This window comes from Alosa sapidissima, chromosome 17, assembly GCF_018492685.1.
Source record: "Alosa sapidissima isolate fAloSap1 chromosome 17, fAloSap1.pri, whole genome shotgun sequence".
NCBI classification, from domain to species: Eukaryota; Metazoa; Chordata; class Actinopteri; order Clupeiformes; family Clupeidae; genus Alosa; species Alosa sapidissima.
In genome coordinates, this window is record NC_055973.1 from 27,250,573 (window position 1) to 27,273,168 (window position 22,596).

Consider the following 22,596-nt stretch of genomic DNA (forward strand, 5'->3'; position numbering starts at 1 on the left):
TGAGAGATCATCAGGTGTGCCGCATAAAATTACCCAAATGTCACTCACTGGTCCGAAAAAGCAACTGTTGCATCAAAGAATTTATAACCACATGCTCTCATTGATTGTATGATTGCACTATTTGTGGTATGCAGGCATTGTACAACGGGGGGCCCATATCCAGTATTCACAGAATCATCACATATCCAGTTCATAACAACAATTAAATTAGATATAGTCATATATAGCCATATCTGTGTATTATATGAAATTTTAGGCTATGGTATGTTTATTTTTTCTTCACACAGGATGTTAGTGTGCCGTGGGACATTTTAAGTGTCAAAAGTGTGCCATGGCACAAAAAAGGTTGAAAAACACTGCCCTAATGAATCAAAAACAGGATAAAATTATAAGGTTCAAACAAAATGGCACCCAGCCTCCCTACAAAGCTTCTAAGAAATGAAACATGAAATAAAGTCAAATAATATAAAATAGCATCATCAAGGTAATGATGAACTGAATGATTTATTACAAAAAACCAACATGTACTATAGTGGGATGGTATGGAATACACTTAATAATTTCAATCCAAACATGTACTAATTGTTCATTAATGTGCCCACCTATTGAATCATTAATTAACTTATTAACATCATCACCCCAACACTTAAAAAATGTATATTTAAGGTGTTGGGACACACAGGGATCAATGTTATCACCAAACAACTCATTATACTTTTCCTCTACCATTTCTTTTAGTTCAGAGAGTGTTGCTGTCACTGAGCAGATCTTACCAATTTTTGCTGTTATTTCCCTACCTATGTATTGTTTGGTGTTTTCCTGCTCATTTGTGAGCGTATTTTGCAATGAGCTTAGTAATATACTGGTGTTTGGCTTAAAACTGAATTTTGTGGTAACAACCTCTTCCAAGTATTTAAGTAATAAATCATTCAACTCATTACAAACTTCCTTGAACTTGCCATTACGCTGACGATAATATTTTTTCTTTTTCTGTACTTCATTTACAAGTTTTTCTATATCACTAGGTATTTTGTAATTGCAGAAGAATAGGTATGGGAGGTATTTGTAGAGATTCCCAGATCCATAGAATTGACTAAAACCAATATATGTCTTAATACTATACTCTTCACCTAAATGATTGCTCAGCTCAGTTAAATTAATTATACAAGGGTCGTGATCTTTTCTACCTATACACGGACTGTTTACAGAGTAAATGTATAACTCTGTATACACCTTTTTGGAGTTTTTAATTTCTTCTTTAATGTGATCAATAAGAATATCTTCGCTGTGCTTTGTTCTTGCTGAATCATATTTGTTCAGAGGTTCACTTTTCTTCTGTGGATATTCAGGTTTAAAGAAATGAAATGAACCATCATCTATTACGAGAACTGCCCATGCATACTGTTTTTTCCCTTTATTATTCATTATGATATCCTTAAAGAGATTTGCAATTTCCGTTTGCAGTTTTACAAACATGTTTTGTAGATTACCATGAAAATGTGTAACATGTTTAGTATATTGGAGATGTCTATACCTCTTAATACAATCTGCCTTTTTAGAAAAATCTAAATAGCAATATTTATTTTTACTCCGATAGAAGTTTCTACATTCGTCTGGCAGTGTAAATCCAAGATGATCTCCAGCTGTTAGAAGTGTAGAGAAGAAGACATCAACAGTGTAATTTGTTAGTATAAACTTAGTGTTGATATATTTATTATTTCATCACTGTAAGTTAAAGCAATTACTGTAGAACAGAATATATACAAAAAACATCATACAAGTCTAAACAGTATATAAAGCATTCTGTATAATAGGGGCCGTACATGTGTGTTTGCTCTCACATCTATACATTTTCCTTTCACATACATATTATATATTTTCACTCTCATACGAATACATTCATTTTCACACAGACACATTACTGTTCTTCTGCATACAAACTTGTGTATACTACCTCACATTATCCATGTTGTACCTATGTTGTCATGGTAGGCCTATGCCATTATCCCCATACTAGCCGGGCTAAACTTCTTCCTTGTCATTATTTGGACCTCAGTCATAAAGCAGCTGACTGTGCACTCCAACATAATCCTACAATAACAGTCCCTTACGAAAAAGAGCTATAGAAATCGTATAATATTTTGTACTATATTATACTATACTATAGAAAATGTATAGTATTACTTTAACCTAGTTGTTTTCGTTAAGGGGTTACAGCTGACACGGTCATCGCTTACTGACTGTGTTTGTGATTTAAAATTACACGTGTGCATGAAGTGAATCTGTGCGAGGCCTGAATTGGGCTGGCTTCGTTGGGCTGTGTTAAGAAAGTTGCTATCGGGGTGTTGGCAGCTGATAGAGTAATGTGGCTCTGCCTGAATGTGCTGTGGAGTTGAGAGGGCTGAGATATGGGATACAATTGTGACATTTACTGGTGGTTTTAATTCTGCAGTGGGCAGTATAATAGCTAAATGCCATTTCACCCTGTTTAGACTGAGCAACTCCAGTAGATCTAAGAGACCTACCAGGTCTATATTGAAAAAACATGTCTGCAATACTCACCGAGGTTGAAGATGAGCCACATGAAACTGGGGACTGGGGAGGGGTGGGGGGTGCTCCGTCTGCTGCATGGTGTGTCAGGAGAGCTTGGAGGATGTCCTACTCCACCAGTGCTCAGTGGTTGTGTGTGGGTCAAGGGGGGTGTGCTTGGTTGCTCAAGCAGAGGGCTACTTGTGCGTGGTCGAGTCCCAGGCACATCACACAGAGAGCATGATTGTCCGTGAGTGGGATGAACTTCCTGCATGGACATCTCTTTGTTACAGTTGTCATGATAGCTGTGGCATGGGTCTGAAAGGAGAATGGACCCTTTCAAGAGATTTCCATTATCAGCATCATAGTTGGCCCCACAAGACTTCCTTTTTAACATTCCATATGTTATCTTAATGCAGAGGAAGTAGATTGGGGCCCAAATAGAACGTTCAAGCATTGTTTTTGTTTTTATTGTTGAAAGGGTCTATAGTAACCCACCATACAGAAAGCAACCAAGTAATAAGCAGTTTTTTGTTGAAAAACCACAATGTAGAATGTAATGTGAAAGGTAAGCTCGCTCAAGACGGCTCACTCATATTACGACCACTATATATGACAACTATATTTTTGGCCCAGGACAAGGTGGCTCTGTATCCAAACATGTGCTACGGCCAGCACAGGCATCAGGTTGTCTTTGTTCAGTTTTATTTAAAGTGATGATAATCCAAAATATGAAGGGAATCCACTTTGCCTTTAGCTCCCATAGCAAACAGTCAAACAAAAAGCTCACATGCCTCTGCAGCAGACCTAACCAAACTAATGAACTCCGGAGAGCAGTGCAGATGTGCCTTTACCAATTAGCCACATCACTGTGACATCAATGAAGCCCTGCCTGTCAGTCAGTGCTTCCACTAACATGTGACCTAACCTATCCTGACAGTATGAAGCCATGGATGAGTTTCTCTAAAGGCTTTCAAACTACGCCTATAATGTCTCTTGATAGAATTTTTAGGAAACACATGTAATACTTCGGATCAACTTATTAAGGAAAGATAAATGGGTTGTGTAGATAAAAGGAAATAGAATCTAACTTTTTTGAAATGTCTAAGTCATGATAGAGGGTTATTTTATGATATAGCTGTTTATGTTTATCTTGAGGTGATGCTCCTGGTGGATATATAATTGTAGACTGCTCTCACCAGAAGGTAAAGTACAAGGTTGCATTTCCTGTGCAGGAGATTCCTCATCAGCCAGGATTGGAGGTTGCATTTCCTGTGCAGGAGATTCCTCATCAGCCAGGATTGGAGGTTGCATTTCCTGTGCAGGAGATTCCTCATCAGCCAGGATGGGAGGTTGCATTTCCTGTGCAGGAGATTCCTCATCAGCCAGGATTGGAGGTTGCATTTCCTGTGCAGGAGATTCCTCATCAGCCATTTCCTGTGCAGGAGATTCCTCATCAGCCAGGATTGGAGGTTGCATTTCCTGTGCAGGAGATTCCTCATCAGCCAGGATGGGACCTCCAAACAAAGAGAGTACAGTAGTGCATGAGAATCAAATTAATACCATTTAGTAACAGTAATACTATGGAACAGTATTGAGCCTATAGGTTCCATGTACTGTACATCTCTGTTGTAATAAGCTAATAAGGTTTAAGTGTGATCAGGTCAGTTCATTTTGTACAGCACAGGGGTGTAATGCCAGTCCAATGCTGGGCACGGTAATGTACATTTACGCATGCCATTCATTGGCCTATATGCTGGCTATACTGTACTCATCGGCTGTTCCCACATCCTAAGAGACTGCTGCTTTGTCTCCTTTTAGTGTTTGTCTTGTCATTATTACTTTAGTAATGTCATGTCCAATTATTAGGATATTTGTTTAGTCTGTGATCTTTCTAGCCACTGGCTCTGGCTGGTGCTAGGGCTTTTGTTTTTGGCACAGTGGGCTTCTCTCTTTTGGGTTTGTTCTTCTCTCTTCATCATCTCCATCATCTTCTCTCTTTCTTTTTCTTTCAGTCCCCTCATTGTGTTCTATATCTGAAGAATTCTCTCCAGCCAGCGCGGGACCTGTAGAGAAGAATACATTAACAGAGTAGGGTTAGTATAAACTTAGTGTTGATATGCTAATTATTTCATCACTCTAAGTTATAGCAATTAGAACACAATAGACAAGAAACGTCATACAAGTCCAGTTTATAGAGCATTCTGTATAATATCATAACAGTACATAATATGACAGCCACATGGTGATGCCGTGTACTATCTGAAGAAAATAAGGCACTCTTCTCAACTTCTCTCCATCATCTACTCCCACAAGTCTGAAATTCTCGCTTAAGTATACATACATTTCTGCAAATATTCAAATTTTGTACAAAAACTATGTTCAAAAGCCACTGATCTTAATATTCTCTACAAGGTCACAAACTTGTGTACACTGCCTCACATTATCCCCCGGAGACAAGAAATACTATTAGTACTATTTTGGCTGACAAAGGGGCTATTAATTCTTTATTTCAGGACACCTGTGTAGTAGGCCTAGAAAAGGTTAAGTCACCGTTCCATATCAATACTTTTTTGGATGGTAACTATAACAACCACAGTAACTAATGGTTGAACTTGGAAGCAGGCTTCACAACAATGGAATCAACAGTAACCAAGCTAACTACCCACTGTTATCACTGTCAGTAACCAAAAAAAGTAGTACAACAAAAGTCCAGTTACCTATTGTAACCTCAGTTCTCTGAAGGAGAACACGAGACCTCACTGTGTGCACATCCAGGTTATCAATTACCTGCAAGAGTGCATTTCTTTCTCTTTCACACTTGAAACAAAGATATGTCAAGTGTACAAGAGGCTAATGAAGGCGTCTTGTGAAAGACGTCTTGTGTTCTCCTTCAGAGAACCGAGGTTACAATAGGTAATGTCACCTAGTGGGACACGTATTCCGCAGCGCCTCTTTGAACATGGTGCATACGTGCCAACATAATCATTCAACCAAGGTGGAACACAAACATTCAAGTCGATAAGACAGAGCGCAAGTGACAAGCGCACATGTGACATCCAGACTGTAAAAGTGTGTGAAAGTATTTCCACTCGCCCAACACACAGATGACCTGAATAGACACACCTTTCCAAACTACCCACGAATCCACAATGTTTCTAGTGGAGTGAGCCTGCAGTCCCTCCAGGGGCTGAGCACCAGCTGCATCATATGCAAATTGCTTCCACTAGCCAGTGAGCCAGTCTCTGTTTCAATAAGGCACAGCCTAATGTGTAAGCCTGCATGCCGAAACATAAGGAGCTGCTCCATCTTGCGTCCGATCGGCAACATGCTTAGCTGATGTCAAGGCCAGCAGTTGCGTAGTTTTGAATGACAACAGTTTCACGCTGACACTTGTCAGAGTTTCGCAATACAAGCACTAAATCCCATAGTGGTACTATAACAGAGCGAGGCGGACGAAGGCATCTAGCACCTTTATTAAAGGGACACCAAGCAACGTTTTCGTGTTAATTACTCATCTTCGTAAGTCGGTATATGGTTAAATGACTCATTACAGGGCGAATGAAGACTCTCTCGCCCACCCCTACTGCCTGTAGGAAGAATATCCCGCTTGCAAGTTCAGTGTATCGTACCCGCCGACCGAAGCAGGATCAGTTTACATCCTGCATCCACAGCACAGAGGCAGGCTAACGAAACGCTAGCGATTGTTGCAAATGTGTGTATAATGCCGGCGAAGAAGCAGCGAAAACCCTTGACGGAAGATGCAAAGAAAAGGAAAAGAGCTTCAGACCGAGCGAGGGGGAGTTTCGTAGAGAAAAAGCATCAGGCTTGCCTGGTGTCCCTTTAAAACAGGCTGCTAACTGGTGAGCCCCTGGGGTCACACCGTTCCTGCCTATGTGGCAGGCAGAGATAGCCGCCAGATATATTTTGAGCATAGAGAAGGAATGGCCCTGCTCAAACAGGTATTGGAGGTAGGACAAGACAGCTTCTATCGCGCATGTGGATGCGTCATACTCATGGGTTTCACACCATGAAGCAAAAACCTCATAGAAGGTGCTCTACAACTTTGAAAAACTGATTGCGGCTGTATTGTCTGTCCTGATTAAGAAATAAGAGTGAAAAATGCTTCAATGCGAGAAACACTGTGAGAAGCTCCAGCTCATTGATTTGGAGGCGTGATTTTGATTTCAGCCCTCCTGCGCAATACCAAACCCATACCGCTACCTAGCTACTTGGGGTTCCTCCGATGGGAGAGACACACCCAGCACTCACAGTGTCACAGTGAGCATCTTGTCCCGATCCTTCTTTGGATGGACATGCTGCTTTAAAACCATCTCTGTACTGGTCTCATGCGCGCAAGCAGAATTGGGCCACGCAAACTTTTATTGACATTTGGCTAACAGGTGAACTATGCTCGTGTTGTAGTATAACGTTAGCCCCAGAAAATCCATTCGTAGGCTGAGAGATAAGGAGGTCTTTGCCCGGTTCACTTTCAGTCCTAGACCTTGGAGGTGTGACAGAGTAACAGTTATACGCTGGCTTAATATTTCCTGTGATTTTACCGGAAGTGGCCAGTTGTCTAAATAATTAAATATTCATGCCTCATTTTCAGAGGGGGGGATATGGCAGCCTCCAGGCCCTCTTGTTCAGGGGGCGAGAGGTCTTGCCCAAATGGGAGGACTTGGATTTCGTATACCTTATCCTCCAACACAAACCTCAGAGACTTTCCGTGTCTGTTGGCCATGCCAGCATGAAAAAAAACACCTTTCAAGTCTAACATAGCAAGCCACTTTTGCTGGCATACACTGTATATTATCTGCTTTTGTGCGAGCATGTTAACGGGACGATAAAATATTGGCTGTAAAAACCCCTCAGCCAGTCTGCGAAGTATTCCGGCAGCTCTTGTGAGCGATGAGGGCTCATAATATTTGCTATCGGGGTGTTGGCAGCTGATAGAGTAATGTGGCTCTGCCTGAATGTGCCCTGAGTTAGCTGTAGAGCTGAGGGGGCTGAGATATGAGATATCATCGTGACATTTACTGGTGGTTTTAATTCTGCAGGGCAGTATAATGGCTAAATGCCATTTCACCCTGTTTAGACTGACCAGTTCCAGTAGATCTAAGAGACCTATCAGGTCTATATTGAGAAAACATCTCTGCTAAACTCACCGAGTGCAGATGGCCACACAGAACTGGGGACTGGGGAGGGGTGGGGGGTGCTCCGTCTACTGCATGGTGTGTCAGGAGAGCTTGGAGGATGTCCTACTCCACCAGTGCTCAATGGTTGTGCGCAGGGCAAGGGGGTGAGGTCATCATCCACCAACTCAGCGCTTGGTTGCTCAAGTAGAGGGCTGCTTGTGCATTGAGTCCCAAGCACAGATAGAGAGCATGACGGTCCTTTAGCAGGGTGAACTTCCTGCATGGATATCTCTTGGTCCATGCATGGGTCTGAAAGGAGAACAGACACAGTTAGTATCATAACTCACAATACAAAGTTTATGTTTATCTTGAGGTGATGTTCCTGGTGGATATATAATTGTAGACTGCTCTCACCAGAAGGTAATGTACAAGGTTGCATTTCCTGTGCAGTGTCCTGTCCTGTCCTTGTGTCCTGTCCAATCTGAGTCCCATGGTCTGCGAGTCTGCAATGTTTCCGGCTCTGCGGGAAGTTAACCAGTTATCTCGGACTGCCTGCTCACTCAGTTGCTTGAGTTGATTTGTGGAGTTGTGGTTGCCTACAAAATTGTTACATTTTTGGCAGCTATGATGGCTAGGGCTAAGAGGCTAGCTAATGTTGCAAGAGTTTTGTGTGTGGCGCAGTTTATCGTTTTAGATTGAATTGTAGTAGGACTCAACTGATCCGAGTTAATGATACTAGAGACTTGCGACTCATGGGTTAATTTAAAGACACGGGTGAAAGATCCGAGTGAGTCACGACTCAAACACCTTTACTTCCTACAAGGACTGTAATTTACCGCAGCGAACATCTAATAAGGACAGGACGATGTTCACATGAAGTGTAAGTGAGGATGAAGTGAGGATGTTTATCGGACATGCTTGGTTTTTACTGCAGGTACGTTAATCTTGTAATATCAATAAGGACCTAGGTAATGTTACCGTTAGCGTTGGTTGAGTGATGGAGGCCCATTTGATTGATTGCATTTGTAGAAAACTATAAATGCGGTTATACCAAGCAAATTGATAGCAGCACTGTTTGTATCTTTCGACTGTCATTTATTGCACGTGCTACAAAATCATTCTGTGCAATGGAAGATTTACCAACGTTACACCGGTCTGATACAGTTTTGCCTATACATGCGTGAGACTGAGACGCCTGTTTATTTTGTTTTAAGTGCGTGCAGGGTGTGAGAGGGGAATCGATGTGCTTTGATTCCAGCTTGGTAGTTGTAGTCTGTGAAATTAAAAAGCACGTGTGTGTGAAGTATCCAAACAATGACACCTTCATTTCATTATGGCTGCTTTAGCAACACACCTTAAGCTACTGTGTAGTGGGTCCCATTTAGAAGTGGCTACTTCATTCGCGCTTTCCTTGACTCATGGAACTCATGGACTCATGGAACTTTTCGCCACGATATGGCAGTTTAAGTCCGCTTGATACTGTAAGTCGTAAGCCATTGGTTTCCAAAGGAGATTTTATTTGTGTCGCCAGCATAGCCTATTGACAATTTATGTTGTAAATAGGCCTACCTTATAATCCTACCTGTAGCTTAGGGAAGCTAACCGCTTTCTATTAGGATCTAGTTTGTTAGTTACAGTTTTGTCATAACTCCCTAATGCATTTTTGCATTTAGAATAGTCAGAGCGTGTATATCTCAATCTGAAAATTAAACAATATCGGGTGCCTATGGACTAGGCTGGGTGAACCCAGCCTGATCTGCCCGCTATTTATTTTTTGATTTCTTAAAAGATTGAGCTTGGTCTGATGAAAGCCAGACTAGCCATGGACCTCAGTTACACAATGCAAGGGAACATGAATCAGCCTATATTTGCACGAACAATAACGGACAAAAGCTCTTCAACTTTGGCCCGTTAAAATGTGTATGAACAGTCTAGCGACGCATTTCATCAAGGCCCATTTGGACATGTCAGTTATTTTCACCACTGGTTAGATGTAAAACAGCATTTCGTTTCAGACTACTGTTACTTAATTTGTGCATTAACAATAACGTTTCAGACTACTGTTACTTAATTTGTGCATTGACAATAAAGTATTACATGAACTAAAGATGACTAAAATCTTATGTAGAAGAAGAAATATTCACAAAAAATCCATCCATCCAAAAATTACCTTTGTTTTTGATAGCTGTTGAAAACGGCATGGAACTGACAGAGATGTTTTTGTTTATAAATACATAAAAAATAAATAAATAACATTATGCTGATACCTTTTGCTTTTCCCAAATACAATGTAGCCTACAGGTGTAAGTGACCTTTCATCAATCCAGTTGCAATGGATGAACTGTGATGACCTGCCCTACTTGTGATTGTTTAGAGATTTTAAAGGTTTTATAACAATGCTACATCTTTGGCTATTCTACAATCTATTCACCTTTTCAGCACAAGTAGGCTACTTTCTGTGCAGCCGCACACACACACACTCAGGCATGCCAAACAAGCATACACAAAAGTTTCAAGAGTGGGGGATGGAGTAAAAGATGGAGACAAATTGAAGTGTGATTTATTTTCGCGGAATGGATGTACAGGACTGAGCGGCGGTCATGTTTTGTACCGCTATGCGGTACATCTAGTTAGGATATTTGTTTAGTCTGTGATCTTTCTAGCCACTGGCTCTGGCTGGTGCTAGGGCTTTTGTTTTGTTTGTTCCAATGCATGCTTGGGCTACGCAGTGCTGTGTCGCCGTTTCCCTGGCCTAACCTGCATGCACTTCTTTGTACTTTTATATGTTGGTTGTGGGATAAACCCCGTTCTGCCTGTGTTGCTACTCTGCTTGCTGTGTGTGTGCATGTTTGTGCATGCTGGTTTACAATCCCAATGCTGAGACCATGATTGCTGTTCTTCCCCGGCTTGGGATAACCCCCAGTCTGTCTGTGTTACTACCCTGCTTGCTGTGCATGTGCATGTTTGTGTGTATGTGCGTGGGTGTGTATGCATGCCGGTTTACAATCCCAATGCTGTGACCATTGATCCGTGCTGAGCTGGAGCACCAAACCTGCCGCTTGAGATAAGTAGCCATTTGTAGTACTGCTAGCATACTTGGCTTGTAAGATCAATCACTCTGTTATTCAGTGCTTGCGTCTCCTCTTCCCCTCTGTCAGACAGGAGCAGTGTGGCCCACGTGAGCGGTGGACTGAGTTCGTGGTGGAGGCCTTCACTTTCCCTTGCTGTGTGCACATTGGGTGTCTTTTGCTTGGATTGCAGTGTTTCTCTCATGCATGGTGTGTATTTTCTGGACCCCCTCCCCTCTGTCCTGCAGTAGTCCGGCTCGCTGTGGTAAGCATCTGCCCTGCTCTAGTTACCCCTCCCCCTGAGACCAGGTCACTTGCCCAATAGCAAGGTGCTAGTCAACCACATAGCTACAGTGCTCATATAGTCGCCCCCTGGTCGGTGGGACATTTCAGTCAGAATGTCAATTGTGTGGTTGTGTTTTACTGTGCAACTGTAATAATTAATGTGTCCTGTTTGAATAAATATTATTGATGCAACCCATGTCTCCGGCTCCTTGGGTTTGACGAACCTGTGCGCTCCAATTACCCTCAGGGGTTAATCTAGTTTAGTTCCTTGTCCTAGGGGCCGGCCTCCCGTCCCCTAGGTGGCGTAGTCGATGCAACAAATTCTCAAAATTACCTTTTCCCTGCCACATTATGTCTCATTCCATCGAACTACAAACCCGCTACCCGATCTGGCAAACTTACATAGTGCGGTTATAGCCAAGAGGGAAAGCAAAGCAAATGCAGAAGTGCTGTTCACCCTGTTACGAGTTGATGAACCAGGGAAACAATTTTGGAAACATTATTTTAAGGTACAAAAAACTCTTTAGTGTTGCTTTAAAGCTCTCAGTGGATACAAACCATTTATTTCTACATGCCTCTCTGTTTTCATCCAAATCCCTGTTTTTTTTTCTAAAAAAGGAGTCTTTTATGAAATATGTGCTGTTTGAGCCTTGAGAAGTGTTGCCTGTAAAGTTTCCGGGAAGTGACCTGGCGAGACTGCCACCTAGTGATAAACCCATGAAAATAAATGGCCTGGTTTGAACCTGACGTGAATGTGTCACTGATTCGAGCCAAAGCGGCAACCATCATAAAATGTCCAGACCGTGCGTTTTCATGAGTTTTGTCATCATCTATTTCAGTTCTATTCATCAGAGTTCCCAAAATCGCACATAAGGTGTGTTAGAGTGTCTATTTTCTTAATAAAAAAAAAAGCTAAAAACGCAATATTGCATTTTTGGCACTCAACGTATGGGGCACTCAAAGTGTTAATCAGTCATGGGTGTGTTTTGGGCATAACATCCTTTAAACCAATGAGTGACATCTGTCATTCCCTTTAACATCAAACAGCGCAACTTCAAAAAGCACATCGGTATTTTGATAGTCAGCGGCGCATTTGAAGGAATCACCTCTGGGCGCAAGGCTTAATAAAAGTAAAGCACATGGCGAAACATTTCAATGTAAGATAGGAATAAGCTTTGCATCAGTGTAAGAGTAATGCTTTGTGCCGCGTTTTTGATCGTCAAAATAGAGCCCCAAAAACGGCGGCCCAACAGGTCTCGCGAGAATTGTGAAACATTACCTTGTCAGTAGATATAGCTCTTTGATTTACACATTGCCTGTACCATAAATATGCCATTTTTCATCAGATTGCCTCAAGGTCTTATATCCTTCACAAAAGGCTTTTGGACACACAGAATTTATTTTGACTACTTTCTTTGAATTGAGTGATTTATTCAACGTAGAAACACTTTTTTGTTTACGGTCAAATGACCGCCGTAGCTAGAATGCATCAAGAAAACACAAGGGAAAACACTGTTCAGCACCAGTTGTGATATTTATCCTACTGAGTGTAATCGTAGGTAATGTCATGTATGAAAACTAGTATTGTTAGGCAATACTATAAAAGTGTCAAGTCCAGGGCAGGTGTGGCGCTGACATCAATACGCAAGCAGGCAGTTTCGCCGTCCAAATGAACTCGCAAGGGCTACGGTTTCAGATTTTTCCACCCTGCGACCAGGTTTCAAAAAAGTGCAGTTTCGGGCAGTGATACAGGATTCGTTTAGACGATTAACCAAGACGATGCAAAACCTGTGCGTTTAACCATAACACAACAAACACACATACGCACATATATCTCACATACATACAAATCTTTCCCCCCCCCCCCCCCCCTTTTTCTTTCCCTCAAAACACAACACACATATCTCACACATACATACAAATCACTCACAGAAATGTATGAATTTAAAGGCACATGTGAATTGATTACAAAGGTCTGCTATGGACTGATCATGTGATACACTGACCATGATAAGGTGCTATGGTAGAGTGTGTGCAATGGTGGTAGTGCAAAAGTGAACAGTGCAATAACATTGCTTATTATTAAATATTAACTATGAATGTAAGAATATTAACTAAGAATGTAAACATATTAGAATTACTTAACAAACAAGAAAAATACTGGCATGTATGTAGTAATGCTGTAGGCTACATGTAATGTATTTTGACTTGACTTTATATACCAGGTTCCAGGTTCATTTCTTCAGCAGATGATTTTTTGTTGTTGACGGACATCTGCCGATGTCCACAAAAAGGATTCTGTCCAGCCAGGATTGCACTTAAGAGAACAGTAACAGAAAGGTATACATTTAGTGTTGATGTGCTACTGCTACCATCAGGCAGAAGACACAGAGGGCATCTGGCCACTATACACAAAATCCTTCATACCCAAGGCAATACACACACAAAACATAGCCTACATCTTACACAAAATCACACACACATAATTAGGACATTGCCTTCATTCAAAGAAACATTTCTAACATGGCAACATGTTGGACAATAAAGCTTTTTGAATCTTGAATCTAACAAATATTTGTGGTTATTATTTTATCATCATTATTGTACAGAAACAAATAATTCATAAAGTAGGCTACACAGGTGATACATGGTAAACAGCCTGTGTGGCCAGTGGGAATGGTTTGTTTGTTATCTCACATAAAACAAACCATCACATTTTAACATCACATTATGCCAGACAGAGGCCAGATGCAGGCCTATTCACAGATTCAGGTAAATAAATGTTCAGGGACAGAGTATTTGGGTATTTCACAAAACCCAAGGGATTAAGCTGGAATTCTTTGGTTATCCTGGCTGAATTTTACCTTGACTTGGTTTCACACAAGACATGGCACATACAATACCATGAAGATGTATTATGTGCAGCTAGCCTGGTTCTGAACAGGCTAACAGCCAGAGGAGTAGGCTATTTCACAAAAGCAAAAGAAATCCAAGATAAAGCAAGGCTCGACCTGGTATCATATGACATTATCTGGTCATCCTAGCTCAACACGTTTAATTACACCAATACAGGATAACTAGAAGTGACTAGGTCAAGCTAGTGCAAGTAATTAAAGGAACCGTATGTAAGAAATGTATTTCAATTAATCATAAAATGGCCCTGATATGTCACTAGACAATAAGAAATAATGTTAATTTCAAATACTTATATCACTGACAACAGTAGTCCGGCCAGGATATTGTCATTTAAAAAGTGAAGTTGCAGCCCTCAACTGATGTTGATGTTGTCATGTTGTGTTTTGGCCTGATGCGCCACCCTCCACCTATCTACTTATCACAAAGTCAGTAGTGTTTCGGCATCCGGGTTGCCAGCTCCGCCAGTCAGAGGGGAGGGGGAGGGGATACACCGCTCTACAGTAATTTGAAAGTGATTGTAGTACCAGTTTTAGCCACAATCTTACATACGGTACATACGTTTTTTCCATGTGCATGAACGGACCAAGTGGCGGACTGGCGGGTCAGGGATGGATGCAATTTTGTGCGTGCCCTTTTCTTAATGACGTCGCGTGTCTAGATGAGGAAGCATTCGCACAGATATGCAAATAAGCATTCAGTTGGTCTACCACGCCTAGTCTTGCTATTACAAAACTGTTTCCCTGTTCAAAGAAGGGAAACTTCACTTCCTTATTGGTGTATATCAAAAGCGGTCATTGACTTCGTGTGGATGATGCTTTTTTCTGCGTTTTTTTTTTATGGGTTCTTTTGAGGGAACGTGCATATCCTGAATTTCTTGACTGGCTCCGGTCACATATTGGATTTGTTTAATTCCGCTTGTGTGTACTAGGCTACCTGGTCATTATTGGAAGTCAATAGTAACAGCAATCCAACATTCCATAAGAGTCCATCAAATGGTCTAGTTCGCTATATTATTGATAGCCTAAAGAAGAGCTTGGATTAAATTGTCACCTCTACCTTTCTGATTTCGTTTGGACATTGGATTGGTTTGTGGGAAAGAATAAGATCTTGGGATTAAATTGTCACCTCTACCTTTAGTCTGATTTCGTTTGGACATTGCAGCTAATAAGGCATAGGCTACTATGAATCATAGCTCAGCATAGATGACGCAACATTTTTTTTTGGTATAGCACAGCATCTCTGCCACCTCTTGAAAGGTATTGGTTATATTACATGTGTTCACCATTCAGAAACAGCAGTGTTGTGGGCTTGAACACCGACTGCAGCTCACGTTTGTGGCAGACGTGTCTTTTGGTTATATACATGCCACACATACCTTCAATATGTGAAGTAAATCACACCAACAAACAAAAATCTGACTTGATATGTTAATAACAATGACTTTTTTTTGCATTTATAGCCTATGCCAACCATGTTTTAGGCCTACTAATATTTAGAACTCTATAGTAAAGTATTACCAATAAGGAGGCAGAGGAACACAAGAAGCCTATATCTTGTTTCCATCATCTGATTTGATTTACATTCGCTCAAAACATAATGCACTGAAGAAACTGTCATATTACTGACTTAATTTAGATGCCCATTCATAAAGCCAGTATTAAATATTTGAAGCTAGAATTTGCCATCTTAAAACTGTGTGTAGCACACTAGCCAACACTATGACAGACAGTCAGTCGAAACTGATTATGTAATTCTCTGAAGAACATGCTGGAACAACTTCGCAAACCTGAAATGCCTGAAGTTTACAGTAGTCGATTCGAAAGTGTGGAACAAAGTATATAGGCTGATCAGTTTCTCACATGAAACAAATCCCTACTAGAGGTTTCATCTCCAATAGACCAAGAATGTACTACAATAATCTGTTTATCTATTATATTACTTTTTGATACATAATAGCCCTAAGATATGGTATACGGAGATGTACAATCACACATACAATCTCTGTATGAAACTTGTGGTGCATTATAAAAACGTTCAGAAATGTATTAAGCAATCATAATGACTCATAATGATTGAAATAAGTCTAACCATTCACCAGTATTTTGGTGTTGTAGCGTAAGCCTCTAGAACTGAAAGGATCACAATGCATTTTAAGACTTATTTTACCTCGACAATGACTTTTACATTTATAGCATATGCCACTCACTGTTTAGGCCTACTAATATTTAGAACTCTATAGTAAAGTAATACCAATAAGGAGGCTTAAAACTGTAGCACACTAGCCAACACTATTGTAGGAAGGTAGCTTACACTCATACCACAGTTCTCTGTTTTTATAGTCTATGGAACTCCCCCTATTACCGTCGGTCTCGTATTTCCGCCGTCTTGCCTGTATGTGTCACTTAAAGGAACCGTATTTAAGAAATGTATTTCAATTAATCATAAAATGGCCCTGGTATGTCACTAGACATTAAGAAATCATGTTCATTTCAAATACTTATATCACTGACAACAGCAGTCTGGCCAGGATATTGTCATTTTAAAAAGTGAAGTTGCAGCCCTCAACTGATGTTGATGTGTTTTGTCAGGTCATGTTGGGTTTTGGCCTGATGCGCCACCTTCCACCTATGTACTAATCACGAAGTCAGTAGTGTTTCGGCATCCGAGTTGGCAACCTCAAGTCGAGGGGGAGGGGATACACCGCTCTACAGTAATTTGAAAGTGATTGCAGTACCAGTTTTGGCCACAATATTACATATGGTTCCTTTAATATCCATTTCTATACAAACCAAGACGGTGGACTCCTAAAGAAATGCAACCACCCACACCATAGGTGTATCTGAATTACCTATGTACCAAAAAGGACATTTTACCGTGACTCGAAGAGCTGTAAACAGTGTTGTAAGACTGCGTGCACACAACCGCTTGGAGCTCCAGTGGAATTTTTAATTTCATGACGAGAATTCTCGGTCTAACCGTTCATGTGCCGTTGAAACGGCGTACATAGGCGACCCATCAGGCCAGCACTATAACTCCGAGCGTGGTAAACAAAACCGGATATTTCGGGCAGTAAATGTTCCCATTAAGAACCAAACCAGATTTTGTTCAAATCTACACACCTATGGCTACTGAAAAAAGTAAGGTTCATTTAGCAAATGTTATTTTAAGTGTTAAAAACCATCGTTGTTTTAGAATTTCTGAACAAAAGTGGTGATAATTGGGGGTGATGCCTACTTCCTGGAAAAGTCCCGCCCCTTCCGCTAACCCCGCTCGACCTCTAGGTTGAAAAATCGTTAATACAAGTGAATGTGAGAAAATAAGTATTTTCTGGTCCCGTTTGAATTTTGCCATGAATGTCAACATATGTTGTCTGAATTTTTAATATACATTTTCGTGTAAAGAATGCTACAATTTAGTGGGTAGAAGTTTGATGCGGTTAAACTTTGTGTGCGAGCACTTTGTGGACTACAACTTTCCCCTAGACGACAGCTAACATTAACTAGTTTCCCATAACCACCATCAGTTGGTCGAGATCGACTTTGAACACAGTGAACCATACAACTTTACAATCATACTGTATCATAGTGTTAATGTGTTGAGTGAAGCTAGACATGTTTTGAATATGTTATGTTACCATGTGTGTTTATTCCTGCCGTTACAAAAACTAGCATCTCAGCTAATGTTAGCGATTAGCTCACGTCACAGTCTCTCGTTAGCTCTTTTCCACAACTGCTAGCCGAAGAATCATACAATATACTGTCAAACTCGTAACATGAAAAATTATATTAATTCACAGACAACATATGTTCACATTCATGGCACAATTCAAACGGGGCCAGAAAATAATTATTTTCTCACATTCAATTGCATTGACGATTTTTCAATCTAGAGGTCCACTGGGGCTTTTAAGCGCCTCGGCGGGACTTTCCAGTTTGACAAACAGTCAGTCAAAACTGATGACGTAATTCTCTGAAGAACATGCTGGAACAACTTCGCAAACCTGAAATGCCTGAAGTTTACAGTCGATTCGTGTGGAACTGGAAGTATAGCCTATAGACTGATCAGTTTCTCACATGGAACAAAAATCCCTACTTGAGGTTTTGTGGTAAAAATAAAGTAGGCTAATAATCCACAGAGAGGCAAAAAGTAACGCACAGGTAAACCGACCGTACGGCTGAGTAGGCTATTCACGACGCCGGAGACAGGTTACAATCACACAAACATCCTAAGCAAGTGTAACTTTGCCTTCGTAACAGAATGACTAGACAGAGGCTGATTTACCAAAATACAAAAATAGATTTAATTTACCACCACTATTATTTTCAAGGTTCTAAGTAACCGCCAGTGTGAATGTATGATTATAATACAATAAGTAACACATACCAAAGACGCGTTGACTGAAACGACACCAATGGTACAGCAGATGACTTCGGAGGGACAGCAACGAGAACGCAGACACCAAACGCCGACACCAAACAATTCTCCCGGCAAGACAAGTGAGCTTTCGCGGGGTCATTCATTTAAAAAGACGAATGCCCTACGTCAGGTGAAGGCGGAGCATAGGCAGGGATCTTGGGACATGTAGTACACTTGATCTACCCGTTACACAAGCATGAGAGCAACAAGTCTTTCCATTATTTATTAGTCTAAATAGGGTATTCTTGATAGATTAGAATAAAGAAGAAAGAGCTGTCATCATAAAGAAAGCTAATTAAAAGAAAAGCTGAGGTCATGGACAAGAGAATCACTCCATGCTCCTAGAAGCGATTCCAGGGCAATTCCATGCAAAGGTCATCCTTACCATGAAAAAAAAAAGTTGTGCATACGCAAATAGAACTGTTGTTAAAATCTTCATTTAGGTCTATATTTTATTGTTTGTAACTGATCTGATTGAATTTGATGGAGAATGACACTCTTTTCACATCATACCGTAAATATGGTGTGCAACCTACCAGAAACAACATTTTTCACATGGTAATAGGCTATTATACATATTTAAAAAGTGGATCAATGGACCCAAGGTTCAAACAAATTGTGTAATTTGACAAATTCCACATTGACAAGGGAAGGGTAGAGCAATGTCTATGCTCAGCTTGCCTTTAAGAGTCAGCAAGTTCCATGGGCATGTCACATCCATAACGTTTTAGGAAAAGTTTATGCTACACATACAGTGTTGATGCGACAATGTCCATAGTGTCTTTGCAAAGCTGATAAATATCAATGTAAAGTGTGATGACAAAATTGTGCCCCTTTCTTACTTTTAAAACCTTTAATGGTGCGTTATGGATGTTACATTATGTAAATTTACAAGACTGGAGACTTTATTATACCTCAAAGCCGATAAAACGTCTGTTCTGGTGGCATGTCAGTTTCAATGCATTTCACCTTAGTGTTTACAATTGACATTTCAAAGATTATTAGGTTGATCAAAACCACAGGGAGGCCTCGCCTAAGCATTAGCAAAACAAACATAATATTAAAATACCTCCAGTGATTAGCCTAGCCATAGCCTATTTTCAAGTGGCCTAATAAAAATCTGAAAATCTGAGCGATTATCTTCCCGTAACTGTCATACTGTTGTTGTACAGTAACTGGATTATCGTGTTAGCTGGTGAAGATGGCTGACTTTGCAGCTGGAGTTAACATAGCAACCTCCTTCTGTTGCAGATCTGTTCAGCCTGCCGTTCATGTCTGCTTAACACAGTTTCATTTTAAATGATGCGATATGCCAGCATTTGAAGTGTCAGGTCCTCTGTAGCTAATACCCACAGAGTAACATGAGTAACGGCAGCAATAAAGTAGATGTACCACATAGCGGTACAAAATATGACCGCCTCTCAGTCCTGCATATTCTCTTCGCAAAAATAAATCACGCTTGTCAATTTGTCTCCATCTCCTACTCCTGCAACTCATGTGCATGTAAATGTGTATATGTGAGTTTGCTTTTGTTTATAAGAGTGTGTCTGTGTGTGTGCATGTGCGCATGTGCGTATGCGTGCCTGTGTTTGTGTGTTTATGTGTGTGTGTGTGTGTGTGCATGTGTTTGCATGCGCACATGCGTATGCGTGCCTGTGTGTGTGTGTTTATGTGTCTGCATTCATGTGGGTGTGTGTGTGTGTGTGCTTGCCTGTCTGTATGTGTTTATGTGTGTGTGTGCTTGTCTGTCTGTATGTGTGCGACTGTGCGTGTGTGTGTGTGTGTGCATGTGCATGTACTTTATGTGTGCAAATCACAAATGAGTGGGTATGGGTTAGGTTAATTCGGGCTCTCGAGACTAACATACCATAAATATTTTGTCATCTTGGGTGCAACGGTTCAGGTAGGGCTAGTTATTTAGGGGAGTGGCCACCAAGTATCATGCTCCCTGGTGTTTCAGTAACCACTGAATCACTGACCAAAATTGATGACGGTAAAAGAAAAAAATTAATTCCCTTTTTATATTTTAAACTTGTTGTCCTGATTCTTCCTGTGGATCTTAGTGGGCACTGAGGAAGCAATACTTTCATTGCTAGTTTTTCATGATTACTATTTCAATTGTTATATATCAAAATTCACTACTTAATTATGTGTTTTATGTAGTTTGTCGAGGACTGGTTCAGACACGTCACATCCATAACGTGAAACCATCACGTCCATAACGCCAGTTTTTCCTACGACGCATAGTTTAAAAAATACACTTGTTGTGTTCATTCAAGTCTTCTTCATGCTACATATATCATAGTTTCGGCAGTTTCCTTAAAAATTCACAGAGTTTGTAGAAAACCTGTAATCTCTCACAAAAGTGTGTCCATTTCATGTCACATCCATAACGCTGATAAAATGGCTTGTATTCTTAGGATGAAATTGATTATATGCAATTTGAGGATTTCTCAGTATTCAGAGGACAGAGGTTACATTAAAATGTATGCAAATTAATTCACTGATACTAATGTTTCCCCCACTTTAAGGCATTTTGTTTACCAATATGAGTCCAATTGTCACATCCATAACGCTGGAACTGCCCTCCAGTAAACCAACAGGTTAAATGTCAAGACAGTACAATCAAAGGTGAAGTTAGCAAAGAAAAGGAACTAGACAAGGGGTGAAGGGTGGAAACAATTACCGAAAAGTCAACAGGCTAAATGTCAGAGGAAGTTGGCTAAAGTTGAAATCAGCAGAAAAGGGAATGACCATATGTCAAGGAAATAATATGGCCCAGAAAGGAGAAGCCAATGACCCTAGACAGGCCAGGTATGGCCTGTGGAGAAACCATTCCCTTAGAAATGAATGAAATTGGGAATAAAGTCTCTCATTACATCAGATTGGAAAGTACTGAAAGAACCAAAATCACACACAGTATAAGATATATTTTTAAGTACTGAAAGAACCAAAATCACACACAATATAAGACATATTTTGTTAGCGTATTAAAGCGTAATTCCAGCGAAAATTGACCCAAGGGTGTTTTTCTGCATTAAAACACATCAAATAAGCCTTGGAGACAGTAATTTTCATTGATCAACCACTACAGAGCTTGGCCTGGTATATGCTATAGCCCCAAAACGCAAACAGTGGAGTAGCAGTAAGCTAAACGCTTCCCAAATAGCATTTTTCTAACCAGTAATATTGTTCAAAACAGCACCAAACCTCGTCAGTAGCTTGCCTAGGGCCTCTACACATAAAACGAAGCACCGACAACCTAGTTAGTGAACCCGGAGTTTATTGCAGAAGACTGTTAAAGGATAAGTTTGGTGTGATATTAACCTAAAGTGTGTTGAAACTAGGGCTGTCAAAATAACTGATTCATTTTGATTAATTAATTTGAGAAAAAATAACTGATTAAAAAAATGAATGCAGATTAATCGATTCCGTATGACCTTTGACCCAGAGCCGTTCTAGTCAGTAAAAATTAGACTGTAAAATGAAGGGGAGAGAAGAAAACTTGCTGCCTGGATCATTGATTGGAACATTTACTTTTAAAAAACGGCCTGATGGTGATGATAGAAAATAAAGTGTTGCAAATAAAGTCCTCTGCAATGTCTGCAGCAAAGAATTTGCATATCACCGGAGTTCATCAACTCTATAGTCGCAATAAGTGTTGACATTGAGGGGAGTGTTAATTTATTTTCATTGTGTCCCCTTGGGTTATATCTGTGGCCTGAAATGCCTTGTATGTGAAAAAAATACTTCTTCCCGAAGCACTTTTGAATTTATTTCCTCAGCATATTAGTTCATATCATAGATTATTATGGCAATTATTTGAACAGTGAAAATAATAATAAAAGAGTTTTTAATTTGAACTTTGTCACTAATGCTGATTAATCAATGATTTATTTGAATTTAAATATTTAATATACTTTCACAGCAAAAATTATATATGCGATTAATTTAGATTAATTAATCACAGAGTATGTAATTAATTCGATTATTTTTTTTAATCGATTGACAGCCCTAGTTGAAACATGATACAGAGTGTGAACTTTTGTCTCATGACCCATCTCGACTTGCTCCCTGCACTCCGAAATCTGGCGCTAGTTAGCCAATGCTAACAACGGGTTTTCAATGGGGGTGCCTTGGGCATCGGGCTAGCCATGCAAATAAATCACTGTTTTACACCATTTACGAGGCTCAAAGTAGCTCCACATTTCATTGGTAGACTTCCGAGGGCCCTGACATTTAAC

The 22,596-nt window shown here is 40.3% G+C and overlaps 1 protein-coding gene across 3 annotated transcripts; it reads right to left on the reverse strand.

Moving 5' to 3' along the window:
* Positions 1-260: 260 nt before the first annotated feature.
* LOC121688801 lies at positions 261-18,438 on the reverse strand. Of its 3 annotated transcripts, XM_042068651.1 has the most exons (8): positions 18,320-18,432; positions 13,243-13,337; positions 8,082-8,187; positions 7,698-7,976; positions 3,982-4,595; positions 3,729-3,951; positions 2,563-2,847; positions 261-1,643 (listed from the first exon to the last, which is right to left on the reverse strand). In XM_042068651.1, the coding sequence occupies exons 5-8, from the start codon at positions 4,006-4,008 to the stop codon at positions 508-510; spliced, it is 1,671 nt and encodes a 556-aa protein (XP_041924585.1). In that variant the 5' UTR covers positions 4,009-4,595; positions 7,698-7,976; positions 8,082-8,187; positions 13,243-13,337; positions 18,320-18,432; the 3' UTR covers positions 261-507. The 3 variants fall into 3 exon arrangements, with proteins under 3 accessions (XP_041924585.1, XP_041924584.1, XP_041924583.1); XM_042068650.1 differs by having other exon boundaries at positions 3,729-4,595; XM_042068649.1 differs by lacking the exons at positions 7,698-7,976; positions 8,082-8,187 and having other exon boundaries at positions 3,729-4,046; positions 18,320-18,438.
* Between the last annotated feature and the right edge of the window lie 4,158 nt (positions 18,439-22,596).